This window comes from Lithobates pipiens, unplaced genomic scaffold (genome assembly GCF_037356315.1).
Source record: "Lithobates pipiens isolate NorthernLeopardFrog02 unplaced genomic scaffold, aLitPip1_a1.2 Scaffold_13, whole genome shotgun sequence".
Classification (NCBI taxonomy): domain Eukaryota; kingdom Metazoa; phylum Chordata; class Amphibia; order Anura; family Ranidae; genus Lithobates; species Lithobates pipiens.
The window spans coordinates 274,541,947-274,558,707 of record NW_027507718.1 but is presented as its reverse complement, the minus strand read 5'-3'; the positions used below and the strand labels follow the sequence as shown (position 1 = coordinate 274,558,707).

Sequence of the window (16,761 nt, the reverse complement as noted above, 5' to 3'; positions counted from 1 at the left end):
CGCTGCAGGATTTCAGTCCTTCATGGCGTAATGTGTTACCCATTTTTTTTTTTTCTTGGTTACTATGGTCCCAGCTGCCCTGAGATCATTGACAAGAATCTCTACTGTAGTTCTGGGCTGATTCCTCACCATTCTCATTGTCATTGAAACTCCACAAGGTGAGATCTTGCCTGGGGCCCCAGACCGAGGGAGATTGACAGTTATTTTGTGTTTCTTCCATTTGGGAATAATCACATCAACTGTTGTCACCCTCTCACCAAGCTGCTTGTCAATGGTCTTCCAGCCTTGTGTAGGTCTACAATCTTGTCCCTGACATCCTTGGACAGCTCTTTGGTCTTGGCCATGGCGGAAAGATTGGAATTTGATTGCTTTTGTAGACAGGTGTCTTTTATACAGGTACCAAGTTGAAATTAGCAGCACTCCCTTTTAAAAGAGTGCTCCTAATCTCAGCTAGTTAAATGTATAGACACTTTGGAGACAAATCTTGCTGATTTAATAGGGGATCAAATATTTATTTCACTCATTAAAATGCAAATCAATTTAAACTTTTTTGAAAAGCGTTTTTCTGGATATTTTTGTTCTGTCTCTCGCTGTTAAAATAAATCTACCATTAAAATTGTAGACTGAACATTTCTTTGTCATTGGGAAAATGTGCAAAATCAGCAGGGGATCAAATACTTTTCCCTCACTGTATATGGTATCACTGCATTTGTCAGGAGTAGGAGAATTTACTTTGGATTGTTCTTTGGTGGTAGTAACAAGAAATATACAGCTACATTTAAAAAAAAAAAAAGATTTATTTTACCATTTTTGGCCCAGTTTTCCTTTGATAATGAAAAGAAAGATGCAGGTGAAATCCATTACCATTTACCACAAAGTGAAGTCCCAATTTGTCCTGGAAAAAAATGTGGTATGATCCGCCTGGATGCACAAAGTACTTGTGAGGATATGTACAGTTTTACTAACACGTGTCAAAGTTGCAAAATGGTACCTAGGCATTAACATTTGTGTTACCCTTAGGTGTGAAGGGGTTAAAGTAATTTTATAATATTTTTCAATTTGTGGTTTTCATTTGAAACCACCTGGTGATCCTGTCATGAAGGTTTTTTTCCAGCACTTTGTTATAGGGTGGCAAGGCTCTCTCCTTGCCTCCCAGTTATGCTTCTGTGTTCTCACCGTCACGGGCTCTCCTGATGGCGACTGTAAGTGGCCATGCTGATGCACATTGCACAGACAAGATCCACTGTCACCATTAGGAAATCCTTCCTGAGGAATGACTAGCAGCAGTTTATGAAGTGCATGCTTATGACACACAATGCTTTAGACAACAAAATGTCCTTAATTAAGGGTTTACATGCACGTTACATTTTAACTGTATTTTCCAATATTGTTTAGGAACATCTAGGAATTCCTGACTAAACATAACTTTTCTGATGTTTTCTCTGAATAGCTTTGTTCTCGGTGCTGTGTCTCCTGCTGTTGTAGTTCCCTCTATGCTGCTTCTTCAAAAAGAAGGCTATGGAGTAGATAAGGGTATCCCAACACTGTTGATGGCTGCTGGAAGCTTTGATGACATTCTGGCTATAACTGGCTTTAATACATGTTTTGGAATGGCATTTTCATCAGGTAATTTTTTATTTTTTTGCCTGCCTCTATTGGCACCAAAGAATGAAGAATCATAGTGCTTATATGTTTATGCCTCTACTTCATGTACTGCAACATTCATTCTGCATAGGGATGCACCGAAATTTCAGCCGCCGAAACAGATTGGCCGAAAATGGCCTTTTCAGCAAAATGGGGAAAAGGAAATCATGCCAAAAATGGGGCTGGGCCCCGGCCCTGGTGCTGCAACAGTACTGGAGTGTCGTTCTGGAGCGTCCCCGTCCAGCCCCAGTCCTCTCCTCTCCTCCCTCCTCGATGAGGCAGCTGAAAGCCAAGAACAGTGCTCTTTCTAAGGAGGAAATCTGTTGGCACACAGGAGCAGCTTGTTGGTATGATTGGCGAAAGGAGCATTAATAGTGTGCAGCACCGCAGGGGTTAAGAGTGCAGGACTTGTTTGACATGCTGTTAGAAACAGTGAGCCCGCTCGCTTCACAGAGCAGGCTCACTGTTTCTAACAGCATGTCAAGCAACAAGTCCTGCACTCTTAACCCTCACGGTGCTGCACACTGATAATGTTGATCATACCGACAAGCTGCTCCTTAATGCTGTGTGCTGACAGCTTTCCTCCATGGATAGAGCATTGTTCTCCTAAGCTCTGCGTAAACTGTTGGTGCTATATAAATCCTGAATAATAATAATCTCCTGTACCATGTCTGCAGTCTCTGACCATCTCCTGTATAAAAATATTTTTTAAAGACAGTCATTTTTGGTTTCGGTTTTCGGCCTAGTGTATCTTTCAATTTCGGTATCTGCACCAAAAAACCCATTCGGTGCACCTCTAATTCTGTGCATAGAAATCAAACGCTTTTTGGCAACAAAAAAAATTAATGAGCACAAATAATAATATGGTTGCCCTCAATGCTGATAAAGAATCATTCACCATGGCTGCCACTTGTCGTAGACAGACTTTCCATCCAACACTGGAGATGGGACATCCTCCCCCCCCCCTTTTTCTTTTTAAGAATTTTGTATTTACTACACAAGTTTCACTCACAGCACATGGATAGTGAATTCACATATGCCTATTATATTATAATTGTTAGTACATGGCTCCAAATTTTCCTCTATAATTCATAAAGGCTAAGAAAAGAACCAAAACCATATAATTGGGTATTTTAACCAATTCTTTCATAATGACTATTGTGTGCTGTCGAGTATGTGCCCTGTAGAGAATGAGAAGGAAAGAGAGAGGAAAAAAAATACAAACATGAACAAAACCTACACAAACCTCTGGGAAGCCCCCCCTCCACCATCAACCGCAGCAAAGCATAACATAACAGCGAAGTCACACCAAATACGAGTCTCGCTCATAAACCTTAACTTTTCAAAGATGGGATCTCAATATATCCGAGCTCAAGAATTCTAGGTAACCAGTCTTCCATAAACTTATGATGATTTCCCTTTATACTCACCGTTATTTCCTCCATTCTCTTTAATTATGTTCAGCAACCCACTCTTTAATAGTGGGAGAAACTCTTGTATTCCAATGTCTGCGTATGATTATTCATGCGGCAGACATTAGGTAAGGGAGCAGTACTTTTTTGACCTCTCGAATAGAGCCCAGGTATATGGATAACAGAGCTATTTCCAGAGATTTCTGGTAAGATAAGCCAGTTACATAAGAGCAAATTTGGAAAGCAATCTCCCAGAAATCTCTTATCTGGGGGCATGTCCACCATATATGAATTATTGTACCTACGTCTCTTCCGCAACACCAACACTCCTCAGGATAGATCTGGGAGATTCCATGTAGCCTTGCTGGGCATCTGTACCATCTAGTTAGTATTTTATAGTTATTTTCTTGTATATAAGATGAGGGACTAGATTTGAAAGTTAACCAAAAAGTTTTCTTCCATTCTTCTATGGAAATTGGATGGCCCAATTCTCTCTCCCAGTCTCCGATATAGTATGGGCTTGAAGGGAATGCGTGTGCTAGAAGTATACCATAAAGCGTTGAAATAGTGCTAGAACATCCTATAGGCCCACTACAAATATTCAAACGGCGTTAAATCCCTATGAATTGAGATCATTTTAGATGTTTAAAATAATGTTGGAGCTGGAAATAGTGAAGCCACTGACCCACATAATTTGTATTCAGTAGTCATCGTGTTCAATGCCTGGAGTCCTTTTGATGACAGGGCTTGTGTAATTGGGGAGGGAGTCGGCAGTGTCCCATCTTGAAAACCTATCCAACGACAAGCCAGATCAAAATTCTGGATTACCCATTATTGGGGTTAATGGCCCTGGTACTGAAGAGACACCCTACCTTCAATCAGTCCGATCCCAGACTCTTAATAGATACTGGGCCAAAGGTGGAAGTGTTTGTCCAGGTGGATGAAATTTAGATACGATCTACGGAAGAGAGACCAGAGGAAGCTCTATTATTTGCTATTCAATGGCTACCCACTGTTTTGTTCTCCCACAATGGAACCAATCCAGTATTCTAGTCAATATAGAGGCCGTATAATAAAGTTCCATCTGTGGTAAACCTGTTCCACCCCTCTGTCTTCCGCTTTACCAGAATATCGTAGCAAAGTCTAGCCGAAGAATTCGGCCAGATATAGTGAAGGAAGCTCGATCTGAGGAACCAAAAGAGTCCGTGGAAGAGCTAGAGGCAATGTTTGATATAGATATAGGAAACGAGGTAAGATATCCATCTTGTATATTGCCATTCTCCCTAACCAGGAATATTTCCCTTTGGCCATATGCTGCAATCTAATAATTGTGGAATTAAGGGGAGATAAATCAATTCATACATATATATATATATATATATATATATATATATATATATAATTTTTTTTTTTTTCTGAAGGAGCAATATTCACTCCTAAATATTTAAGAGATGGTAATTCCCATTGAAATGGAAGTAATTAATCATTTGAGGCTCTCGATTCTGCCTACTGAAACATGCTGACCCGTGGATGAACTTCAGGGCTGCCTATTCACTGTGACGTGCACTTCGGCAGTTACACACTGCCGTGACTTCTGCGCAACTTTGAATCCGACATCCCTTCTTGACTTCATTACGACTTCAACGGAAGTCAATGCAAGTCGTATTATAGTCACACCAAAAGTAGTGCTGGAACCATTATCTAAGTTGGAGAGACTTGAGTTGCTCCCATCAGAGCAGTTACATTGCAGTTAATGGGGCACGACTTGTTTTGTGACTTTTAACTCAAGTCGTCGCAGTGTGAACCGAGGCTAAAACTGTTAAATAATATTACCGATTGTAATGAGCTGCTGAACAATACTTTTATTCAAATTGAATCAAGTCTGTAATAGAGCAGTTCTAATTTTGCGTTTAGAGTAAATCTGGACAGCCACTGCTGACCTAAAAAATTTTAGTTTTCATGTGGAATTGTCAAGTTTCAATAGCTTGTCAGTCACTGTCCCAGTATGAGTTTTGCCATTCAGAAGTCAAAAATCCTATCTGCACTCAAATTACCGAAGCTATTTGCTCAGCATAAATCCAGGTAAATAGAATTTCATTAGGAGAAGCTTCCTTCATATGCTTCTCATAGTTGGGTTTTCCTAAACCAAAACATAAAGGGGGGAGATTTACTAAAACAGATGCACACAGAATCTGGCGTAGCTATGCATAGTAACCAATCAGCGTCTAACTTCAGCTTGTTCAATTTAAAGAATAAGTTCACCTTTACAATAATAATAAATGCACATTTTTTTGCAGGTAAAAAAAATATGCATTTATTTATTTTTCGTTAGGGACCTGTAAAGCATTGCACCCACCAACAGACAGGCCCTGTACGAATGTCAGGAGATTATCAATTACAGAATAGAAAGTAAAGAAACCAAAGAGAAATTCAAATTGGTATTTGGTGTGACCACCCTTTGCCTTCAAAAACCGCATCAATTTGTATATGTACACTCGCACACAGTTTTCGTGCATAGGACATAGAAACATGGTTAAGTGACTCAACTACGTAGGAACTGGGGTGCATAAAAATGGCAGAAGGTGCTCTGGACTGATAAGTCAAAACTTTAATTATTTGTCTGTAGCAAAAAGCAGTTTGTTCACGAAGGGCTAGAGAGAGAGATACAATGAGTGTCTGCGGGCAACAGTGAAGCATGGTGGAGGTTGCTTGCAAGTCTGGGGCTGCATTTCTGAAAAGAGTCAGAGATTTGGTTAGGATCAATGGTGTCCTCAATGCTGATAAATACAGCCAGATACTTGTCTATCATGCCATACCATCAAGGGGGCGTGTGATTGGCCCCAAATTTATTTTGCAGCAGGACAACGACCCCAAACATGCAGCCAATGTCATTAAAAACAATCTTCAACGTAAAGAACAACAAAGAGTCCTGGAAGTGATTGTTTGGCCTCCACAGAGCCCTGATCTCCACATCACCGAGTTTGACTGGGATTACAGGAAAAGGCAGGAGGATCTGAGGCAGTCTGCATCCACAGAAGATCTGTGGTTAGTTCTCCAGGATGTTTGGAACAACCTACCTGCCGAGTTCCTTCAATAACTGTAAACAAAATATTATTTATTTTGAATTTATCTTCTGTTTGTTTTCTATTTTGTAAATTGATAGAAGGGTTTAAGGCCCCTTTCACACTGGGGCAGTTTTCAGGCGCTACAGCGCTAAAAAATAGCGCCTGTGTAGCGCCTGAAAAAAATGGCCCCTTTCACTCCAGTGTGAAAGCCGGAGGGCTTTCACACTGGAGCAGTGCACTAGCAGGACGGTGAAAAAAGGGTTGCTTTTTTTCCACAGAACCGGGATACATGCCCTTGCTGCTATCAATAAATGTCTCAGCAAAGAATTTTTGAATCTTTCTATTGCCATTGGGATGTCCAGCAGCAGAAAAGTTGCCGGTTTATCTCCCAGGTCAATTCCTGTAATCCTTACTATAGTATCGGCTACCATCTCCCAGAACACTCTAATTTTTGGACATTCCCAAAATATATGTAATAATGTTCCTTCTGCTCCATGACATCTCCAACATGTCTCTGATATCTGGGGGTAAATTTGATGTAACACTTTTGGTGTTCTATACCACCTAGTAAGGATCTTGTATCCCCCTTCTTGATATCTGCTTGCCATCGAGGCCTTTTGATTAAACAACAGCATCTTATCCTTTTGTTCTGGGGAAAACGTAGTCCCTAAATCTCTTTCCCAAGCCTGTAAAAAGGGCAAATCTTGTGAAGTCTCCTGTTCTATTAACATACTATAAAAATAAGACATCAGATGTCTCAGTTCCTCTCCTTTCAAACAGATCTCTTCAAACTCAGTCAATGCCCTTATTTCTACGTATACCTTTGATTTAGATCTAATAAAGGCTTCTAATTGCCTCATTCTGAAAGGGTCTAATCCTAATGTCATTCCTTTTTCAATATCTTTTTTAGTCATTAACCGGTTGCCTACCGAGAAATGACAAATTCTACTCATACCTCTATCTTGTATTGTTTTAAACTTTGGATCTGTCATTCCCGGTAGAAATGCTGGGGTACCAAGGATAGGAAGGAGCGGACTGGGAATTCTTGAAATAGATGTTTTCCTGAATACTCTTTTAGTTATTCGTAATGTCTCCCCTAGTATTGGATGTTTTCTCAATCCCATTGGTATTTCTGTATCTGGAATCCACACTAATCCTTCCAATGGGATATCTGTCGCTGCTTGTTCTGTCTGTATCCACGGTTTTTCGTTTTTAAGCCTACACCATTCCACTACTCTAGTTAAGTGTGAGGCCTCCTGGTATTTTATTGGATCTGGAAGTCCTATCCCTCCTTTTCCTTTGGGGAGTACTAAAATATCTCGGCGTACTCTTGCTGGTTTCCCAGCCCAGATGAACTTCATAAATCTTGATCTAAGATCCTTAAACAAACTTGAAGGGATCTAAACCCTATTGAGTCTCTGGGCGGCATCCTCAAATGGAAGGTGGAGGAGCGCAAGGTCTCTAACATCCACTTTCTCATGTCCTCATGGAGGAGTGGAAGAGGACTCCAGTGGCAAACTGTGAAGCTCTGGTGAACTCCATGCCCAAGAGGGTTGAGGCAGTGCTAAAAAAAATAAATGGTGGCCACATAAAATATTAATATTTGTGCCCAATTTAGACATGATCACTTAGGGGTGTACTCAGTTTTGTTGCAAGCGGTTTAGACAATAATGGCAGTGTGAGTTATTTTTGCAGTGGCAGCAAATTTACACTGTTGAACAACTTGTTCACTCACTAATTTACATTGTAGCAAAGTGTCATTTCTTCAGTGTTGTCACATGAAAAATAAAAAATATTTTGGGTCTACTGCGTGATCATGCTACACTGTACCCATATGACATTTTTATCATTTTTTTTTTCACACAAAGCTTTCTTTTGGTGGTATTTAATCACAGATTTTTATTTTTTGCTCAACAAGCAGAAAACAGTTTTCCTAGTTTTTTGTGTTCAAATTTTCCAAACGGGTAATTTTTCTCCTTCATTGATGTGCACTGATGAGGCTGCACTGATAATGGTGCACTGATAGGCACTGTTAGGTGGCACTGGTGGGCACTAATTAGCAGCACTGGTGGTCACTGTGTGGGACCGATGTCCCTCTTACAGAAGCTAGTAATCGGCTTTATTCTTTTCTCCTCACGCTGTCGGCATGAGGAAAGAAAAAGGATGACTGGCTTCTGTTTACATCATGTGGCCATTTTACTCCGATCTGTGATGCCAAGGACTCTAGGTTGAACTAGACGGACTTGTGTCTTTTTTTTTTTTAACCTTACTAACTATGTAACTATGTAAATTGACAGCATTTTTTCACACCTGCCTAAGGCTGGGCTCACACTAGTGTGAATTGTGTTTTCCCTGCATCCAATTCTCATGACAGGAGATTGTGACTGGCTCTCAATGGACCAGTTCACAAATTTCCGTTGTGGCTGCGGAAAGCGAATTGCACAGGAGACCTGTGTTTTGTTTTTTTGTTTTTTTTTCTCAGTTTCAGGTCCCAATTCAGGCAAAAGTTTGGGCCTGATTCTTTCCTGGAAACGGAGAACAGGGATGCACCGGACACCTGCTGTAAGCCGCATCCGTATTGGATGTGAACCCAGCCTGAAATGTTTGTGTGTGTTACATAGAAGGTGAAGTTGAGAGAGAAAAGTCCATCAAGTCTGACCTACAGTATGTGTGTGATTTTATGTTAGTATTACATTGTATATAACTGAATGTTGTGGTCATTCAGGTGCTCATCAAATAATTTTTTTTTTTTTTTTTAATTATCGATGCTCCCCACTGAAACCACTGCCTGTGGAAGGGAATTCCACACCCTTACCGCTCTTACAGTAAAGAACAATCTACGCAGTTTAAGGTTAGACCGGTTTTCTTCTAATTTTAGTGAATGGCCGCATGTTCTAATTAAATTCCCTTACGCTTAAAAGTTTTATCCCTATTGTGGGGTCACCAGTATGGTATTGTACATTGAAATCATATCCCCTCTCAAGCGTCTCTTCTCCAGAGAGAACAAGTTCAGTGCTCGTAACCTTTCATCATAACTAATGTGCTCCAGACCCTTTATTAGTTTTGTTGCCCTTCTCTGGACTCTCTCCAGTTCCAGCACATCATTCTTAAGGACTGGTGCCCAGAACTGGACAGGATACTCTAGGTGCGGCCGGACCAGAGTCTTGTAGAGTGGGAGAATTATCCTTTTTTCTCTCCTGGAGTTGATCCCCCTTTTTAATGCATGCCAATATTCTCTTTGCTTTGCTTGCAGCAGCTTGGCATTGCATGCCATTGCTGAGCCTATCATCTACTAGGAACCCAAGTCGTTTTCCATCCTAGCTTCCCCCCAGAGGTTCACACCCTAGTGAGTAGATTGTATTCATATTTTTTCCATCCAAATGCATTATTTTATATTTTCTACATTAAACCTCATTTGCCATGTAGTTGCCCACCCCATTAATTTGTTCAGATCTTTTTGCAAGGTTTCCACATCCTGCGGAGAAGTCATTGCCCTGCTTAGTATCGTCTGCAAATACAGAGATTGAACTGTTTATCCCATCATCCAGGTCGGTTATGAATAAATTAAATAGGATTGGTTCCAGCACGGAACCCTGGGGGACCCCACTACCCACCCTGGACCATTCTGGTTACTACTACCCTCTGAACTCGCCCCTGTTGCCAGTTTTCAATCCATATACTCACCCTATTGTCCATACCAACTGACCTTACTTTGTAAAGTTGTTAGGGCTGAAACAACTAATCTGCATAATCGATCATGAAAATAGTTGTCAACTATTTTCATAATCGATTAGTTGGTCAGCCGATTAGTTGGCCTGCATACAGAATGCATTATTTGTTTACATATCAGGAAATACAGTAAAGTACACTTACAGCTCAGTACACCGTCCATACATGTCAATATGCACAATGCAGCACATATACAACTCAGTATATTGTCCATACATGGCAGTAAGTGCCTAAGAACTTATAAATGTGAATGTGTGAGGCGCAATGTCTCATGGGACATGTAGTCCTTGGCAGGAGAAGTGAGTGATTCTAAAATATATATTTCTCTCTTTCATTGACGAACACAGCAGCTCTTCTTGACCTTAGGGTTATATCGCCCCTTTAGGAGAGGACTAGGCAGAAAGTGTTAAAAACCGCAACACTTGCACAGTACCACCCAGGGGGCAGTCCTACTGGCTATAACCCCTCACACTGCATCCAGCAGCTCAGTTTTTTTTTTTTTTTCTGCCTAGTGTGGGCTGGGTGACAGGCTGGATAATATAGATGCTTGTAGTCTCCCCAGCCTGGCCATCGAGTGTGAGCAGACCCTAGCTACGCGCTGGGTCGGCCACGACATACCCCATCAAATCCAGGGGTGGCCGGTGAGCTATATGCTTCGGGGCATATATATGACTGGGCTACTGCTGTCTATGTCACAGTGTGCTGTGGCCGGTAGCCACCCCTTACTGCTCGGGTGATGGGTCTGTCTGTGGAATGCATACAGCAGTCCCTGCAGAAGAGGTAAGCATGGTTCCACCTGTCTCTGCGGGAGTCTTGCAAAAGGAGATCCTGTCAAGATGGGACAAATCTCTGTTGTCCCTGGATTGCCAAATTCGAATGAGCCAGCTAGTCAGGGACTCCGTGCTCTGGTGGCTGAGGTTGCTGGCTCTTTGGTTCGGGAAGTCGTTCCTTCCTCTTCATTGGATGGTGATCACAATGGACTCCAGCCTGACCAGTTGGGGGGAGTTTTGGGCATACAGTCAGCCCAGGGTCGTGGACCCAGGAAGAATCCTGCCAGCCGATCCACGTGCTGGAACTTCGGGCAATCAGGTGGTGCCTCTCCACATGGTCACAGAGGCTACAGGGGCGTCCAGTTAGGATCCAGTCAGACAACGCCACGGCGGTGGTGTATGTCAACCATCAAGGAGGAACAAGGAGCTTGGCTGCAGCACTGGAGGTCACTTACATTCTGCGGTGGGCAGATTGGCGCGTGTCGGCTCTGTCGTCTGCGTACATTCCTGGCATAGAAAACTGGCAAGCGGACTACCTAAGTCGTCAGATGCTGGACCAAGGGGAATGGTTGCTACATCCAGATGTATTTTGGCTCCTTTGCCTAAGGTGGGGCACACCAGATATGGATCTACTGGCTTCATGACTCAATCGAAAGGTACAGAGGTTTGTGGCTAGGTCAAAGGATCCCTGGGCGGATGCGGCAGATGCGTTGATGGCTTCATGGGGGCATTATCTGATTTATGCTTTCTCTCCATTCAAACTTCTACCACGTCTGCTTCGCAGAGTGGAGGCTGAGGGGATTCCGGTAATTCTGATTGCCCCAGATTGGCCTCTATGTCCTTGGTACGCCGACATATTACAAATGGAGACGGATGTTCCTTGGCTACTGCCGATGCAAGAAGACCTTCAGTCGCAAGGTCCAATACTTCATCCTGCTTTACCGTCACTGGCTTTAACGGCATGGCTGTTGAAAGCCAGGTGCTAAGGGACAGAGGTCTGTCTGATTCGGTAATATCCACTATGTTGAGGGCACGGAAGTCATCTTCTTGGAAGATTTATCATTGTACGTGGAGGGCCTACATCTCCATGTATGAGGAGTTGAGGTGGAATTCACATAGATATTCAGTTTACAGGGTGTTTTTGCAGCGAGGAGTGGACCAGAAACTTGCACCATTAAGGGGCAGATATCAGCTTTGGCTGTCTTTTTTTTCAGCGAACCTTGGAGACTCATTCATTGGCGAGTATGTTTGTTCAGGGGGCTTGACCTGTGGCCCCTCCGGTTTGACCACCACTGCCTCCGTGGGATTTGAATCTGGTGCTCTCGGTGCTTCAGAAACCGCCGTTTGAAGACATTAGGGAGATTTACTTATTGACACTCTTAGAAAATAGTCTTTCTAATGGCCATTACATTTGCCAGGAGGGTTTCTGAGTTGGTGGCCTTGTCTTGCAAATCTCCCTACTTGATCCTCCACAAGGTTAAGGCGGTGCTGCGTCCACAGCCTTCATTTCTTCCAAAGGTTGTTTCAGCCTTACATCTAAATGAGGACATTGTGTTTCCGTCCTTATGTCCTCGGCCAAAAGAGGTGTCTGTGCATTCCTTGGACATGGTCCAGACTCTGTGGCTGTATCTGTCTGCTACGGCTCTTTTTTCGGAGGTCGGACTCACTGTTTGTATCGGTGGCTGGTCCGAAGAAGGGACTGGCGGTCTCGTCGGCCACCATCTCTTGGATCAGATTGTAGTTCAGGCTTATGCCATAAGGAGATGGCACCTCCCTTTCCTGTCACAGCGCATTCTACCAAGGCAATTTGGTGCCTCTTGGGCTTTCCGACATCAAGCGTCCGTCTCCCAGGCGTGTAAGGCGGCGACCTGGTCGTCCATTCACACTTTCACTACATTTTACAAGGTTGATATGTGTGCCTCTTCGGATGCTTGCTTCGGCCGCAAGGTTTTGCAGGTGGCTGTTTAAGGTTGCAACTCCTCCGTTGAGGAGCTCTGGTTATGAGTGGAGTTATTGTTTGCTGTTCCCACCCCTAGGACATTCCTAAGGTCAAGAAGAGCTACTGTGTCCGTCAATGAACGATAGAGAAAATAGGATTTTTGTACTCGCCGTAAAATCCTTTTCTCTAAAGTTCATTGACAGACACAGCGTCCACCCCTCCTATTTATGTTTGTACTGCTTTTGACGAACTGAGCTGCTGGATGCAGTGTGAGGGGTTATAGCCAGTAGGACTGCCCCCTGGGCGGTACTGTGCAAGTGTTGCTGTTTTTAACACTTTCTGCCTAGTCCTCTCCTAAAGGGGCAATATAACCCTAAGGTTAAGAAGAGCTGCTGTGTCCATCAATGAACTTCAGAGAAAAGGATTTTAAGGTGAGTACAAAAATACTATTTTTTTCTCTATCGTTCATTGATGGACACAGCAGCTCTTCTTGACCTTAGGAATGTCCTAGGGGCGGGGACAGCAGACAATAACTCCACCCATAACGAAAGCTCATCAGCGGAGGAGTTACAACCTTAAACGGCCACCTGCAAAACCTTGAGGTCGAAGAAAGCATCCGAAGAGGTGCTCACATCAACCTTGTAAAATTTACAATTTTCTAAAGAATAAAGAAATCTAAAAGATGATGCGCTAAAAATATTTGTGTATAACAATGAAATCTATATCAAGAAATTGCATAAAGTGCAAAGTGAATAACCTTATAAATCATAAATATTAAATTGAAAAAATATATAGTAAATTGTGCTAATAAAAGTCCTGTGAGGGCATCAGCATTATATATCATTGAAAAAGTCCATAAAGTGCAGAAAACAGTCCATGCAGATGGCAGATAACTGCTTCAATGTGATCAAGTGATGAGAAAACAAAGTGCTCTAAGAGATGCTGACAACACCACCACCCTTAGGAATGAGGCTTACCGGAACTCACAGACCTGAAAAGGCATATACCTCTAATGTCGTGATTAGCTTATAGTTGGTATGCAGAAGAGTACGACTGGTCCCTGCTTCAAAAGTAGTCAACAATGCGTAACACGGTGTGACACCAATGAAGTCTCAAGGGATGTACAGCAGATTAGTGAGGAGGGGGAAGGGCAGTCATCAGATATCCTTGTATTCATGCATTGTAAATCATAACAGAGAAAACCTGCATGGTGTAATATCGTTGCGATATTTAATCATAATAAAGATTAAAAACATTCACATTCTTGAAGTAAAAAACAGGCTGTTCAAAGTATTGGAAATGGCGTAATGTTGCTGGTAAAATTCACCCGATGCGTTTCGTCCTCTAAGACATCATCTGGGGTATGGACTCATGCCAGCAACATCACGCTTAAATAAATGTGACCCCATGTTAAATTACGAAATTGGACGGAAGTTACTGTTACTTCCGGTTTGGCAGATACACTTACGGGTAATAGGTTTACTCCAATACACCTTAATAGCCACCTTTTGTATAAAATTAAAACTACAATAGTAATGGTCGAAAGGTTTATTTGATCACAAAAACCAGTAGGCTCAAAATCAGGCCACTATAAGGGCTTGCTATACTTTATTTTGCAGCTAGCTATAATGACACTGAAGGCAGGAGGAATAAGGAGTACCAACAGGGGGCCCCAGAAGGAGAATCACGGATGCTCTGTGCAAAACCATTACACAGAGTAGGTAAGTATGATAAATTTGTTGTTTTTAAAAGAAAAAAAAATACAAAGTTTATGATCACTTTAGGGGCTCTGTGTAGAGAAAATCGGAAACATTTTACTTGCCTTTAAAATTTAGTTTAATAACTGAATGTCATTTGTGAACAAAAACCACATACACTGTTTGAACAAATTTTCAATCAAGAAAATTTTTAGATTCTGCTCCTTTTAAATTTTTTGTCACTGTGGTCAAAAACGAACATTAGAATATTTGAAGGAAAAATTTGTTTATGTATGCCCGGCATAAGTGACAGCAGGCGCAGGTTGTATCAAGCTACCTGCCTATGACAAGGGAGTCTGTCATGCATAATATTCTATTACAATCCTGTATGAAGAACTGCTGGAAACAGCAGTGAGCCAGTCACTTAAGCAGGAAACTTCTGGTGAAAGTTTTTTTGTACACTAACTGTGCACCAAGCATTAGAAAACCCTAGCTGGCTGAACTGAAAGATCTAGTTTACTAACAATAAATTACAGAAAGCCTTGTGTAACAATTTTATATTTAATATGAATTTTGCCTAAAGAAAAGTGGTTACCTTCATTTTAAAGCAGGCTAATGAAAAATAAATGTATTAAAACTGTTTGTTTTTTTTTTGTAGGCTCTACCCTTAACACCATCATCCGAGGAGTGTTAGAAGTTGTGATTGGAATTGCAGCTGGACTACTGCTGGGTTTTTTTCTTCATTATTTTCCAAGCAAAGACCAGGTAACAACATTGTGAAGTATGTGGACACTTTATTATGTAAATAGAATGGGCATTTTGCATTTCTGGCTCTTTACAGAGCTTATAGTGCAAATTTTGTTGAAAAAAAATTTGCTAAAGGAAAACTACATACACTGCAAACATCTTGCCAATCATGCATAAATAAACAGTGCTGCGCTACTAAAAATACAATGTGCATAAAATAATACAATGAAGACATGAACTAAATATTCCAGTCCATGAAAGGATGAGTAAAACGGGTGACAGAATACAATCTGCTATTCGTGAAAGATGATCCATATGTACTGTGCTCGTGCTCTCTGCCACCTGTGTATTAGGCTGCTCACCTCTCAATTCGACCCGTTTCATCAGCGGGTCAAATAAAGCAGTTCCCCTCTGGAAATATAACAAGGGACTGGCGTAAAGCTGACATCAGAAGCCCTCAATTCCATACACTTCCTCTAAGTGGTTGACAAGCTCTCCAAGTGTGTAACGATCAGCATGTGTATAAAAATAGAATGGTGAGATTTAGTGCTCTCCGTTTTTTAAAACCAATTTATTCCCATAAAAGATGAGTCAAACATACTCACAAGTAAGGTACTATAAGCTGTGCTAGCTGTACAGGTATAGATACAAATTAAATTGGATAGCCGTGGTGTGACGTCAGCATGTGGGCTCCACCCCCTATAGGGGACAGAGCCCACCTGCTGACGTCACACCGCAGCTCTAAATCTCGCCATTCTGTTTTTATACATATGCTGATCGTTGCACACTTGGAGAGCTTGTCAACCACTTAGAGGAAGTGTATGGAATTGAGGACTTTTAATGTCCGCTTTATGCCAGTCCCTTGTGATATCCCCAGAGGAGAACTACTTTATTTGACACGCTGTTGCCAGTTTTTAATCCATGTACTCACCCTATGGTCCACTCCAACTGACCTTACTTTGTACAGTTGTTAGGGCTGAAAACAATGGCATAATCGATTATGAAAATAGTTGTCAACTATTTTCTTAATCTATTAGTTACTACTTAAAGCAGAACTACACAGTATCTGATCACCACACATCTAAAATCCTGTTTAATTTGTTTTTAATATTCCAAGCAAACTCCTCCATTCGTCCATCCTTGTCTCCATGCTTTATTTTGCTGAGAAGTCACTTTTAAAAACACGGCATGTAATTTCAGGCTGTGGCCATCTTGTTTAAGGGCAGATGATTTGTGTAGTATTGACTCCCTAGGATCCATCTGCCCTTAGCTCAGGCATGCAGGCAGAAGGGTGTGCTTAGTTGAGAGAACGGCTACTCCCCTACTGAAACTGATCCTAGGATGTACGACATTTACCTAGGCAAGGAAACCATGAAGTAACTGAAGAAATGTAAAAAAATAAAGTTTTTAAAACAAGTAAATATGATCTACCTTCCTACCTATCTACTAACGCTAGCAGCATGAGGATTAAAAATAGCCAATGTTGATTGGGAGAGTGATGTTCCGCTTTTAACCAGGCAAAAACTCATTACAGCCAATCGGGCCAAAAAGACTATACAGGCAGACAAGAATTGAGACCAGCCAGACCTAAACTAGTCAAGCAAGTCAGTCTGCAATACCAGTTCTGACTTCTGCATCAGACTTGGTTAGAGCTGCATGATTCTGGATAAAATAAGAATTTTTTTTTGCTTGGAAAAAAGTTCACGATTCTGAACTTTTTTTATTTTAAAGCTTTTCAACCCCAGAATATTAGGTTAT

At 41.7% G+C, this 16,761-nt stretch overlaps 1 protein-coding gene across 2 annotated transcripts in view; it reads left to right on the top strand.

Moving 5' to 3' along the window:
* LOC143974873 (sodium/hydrogen exchanger 9B2-like) overlaps positions 1-16,761 on the top strand; it is an 82,801-nt gene that overhangs the window by 33,014 nt on the left and 33,026 nt on the right. For both annotated transcript variants that reach the window (XM_077476650.1, XM_077476649.1), the window contains exons 7-8: positions 1,451-1,626; positions 14,915-15,021. In XM_077476650.1, coding sequence (XP_077332776.1) covers positions 1,451-1,626; positions 14,915-15,021 — 283 coding nt within the window. The remainder of the gene's footprint in view (positions 1-1,450; positions 1,627-14,914; positions 15,022-16,761) is intronic.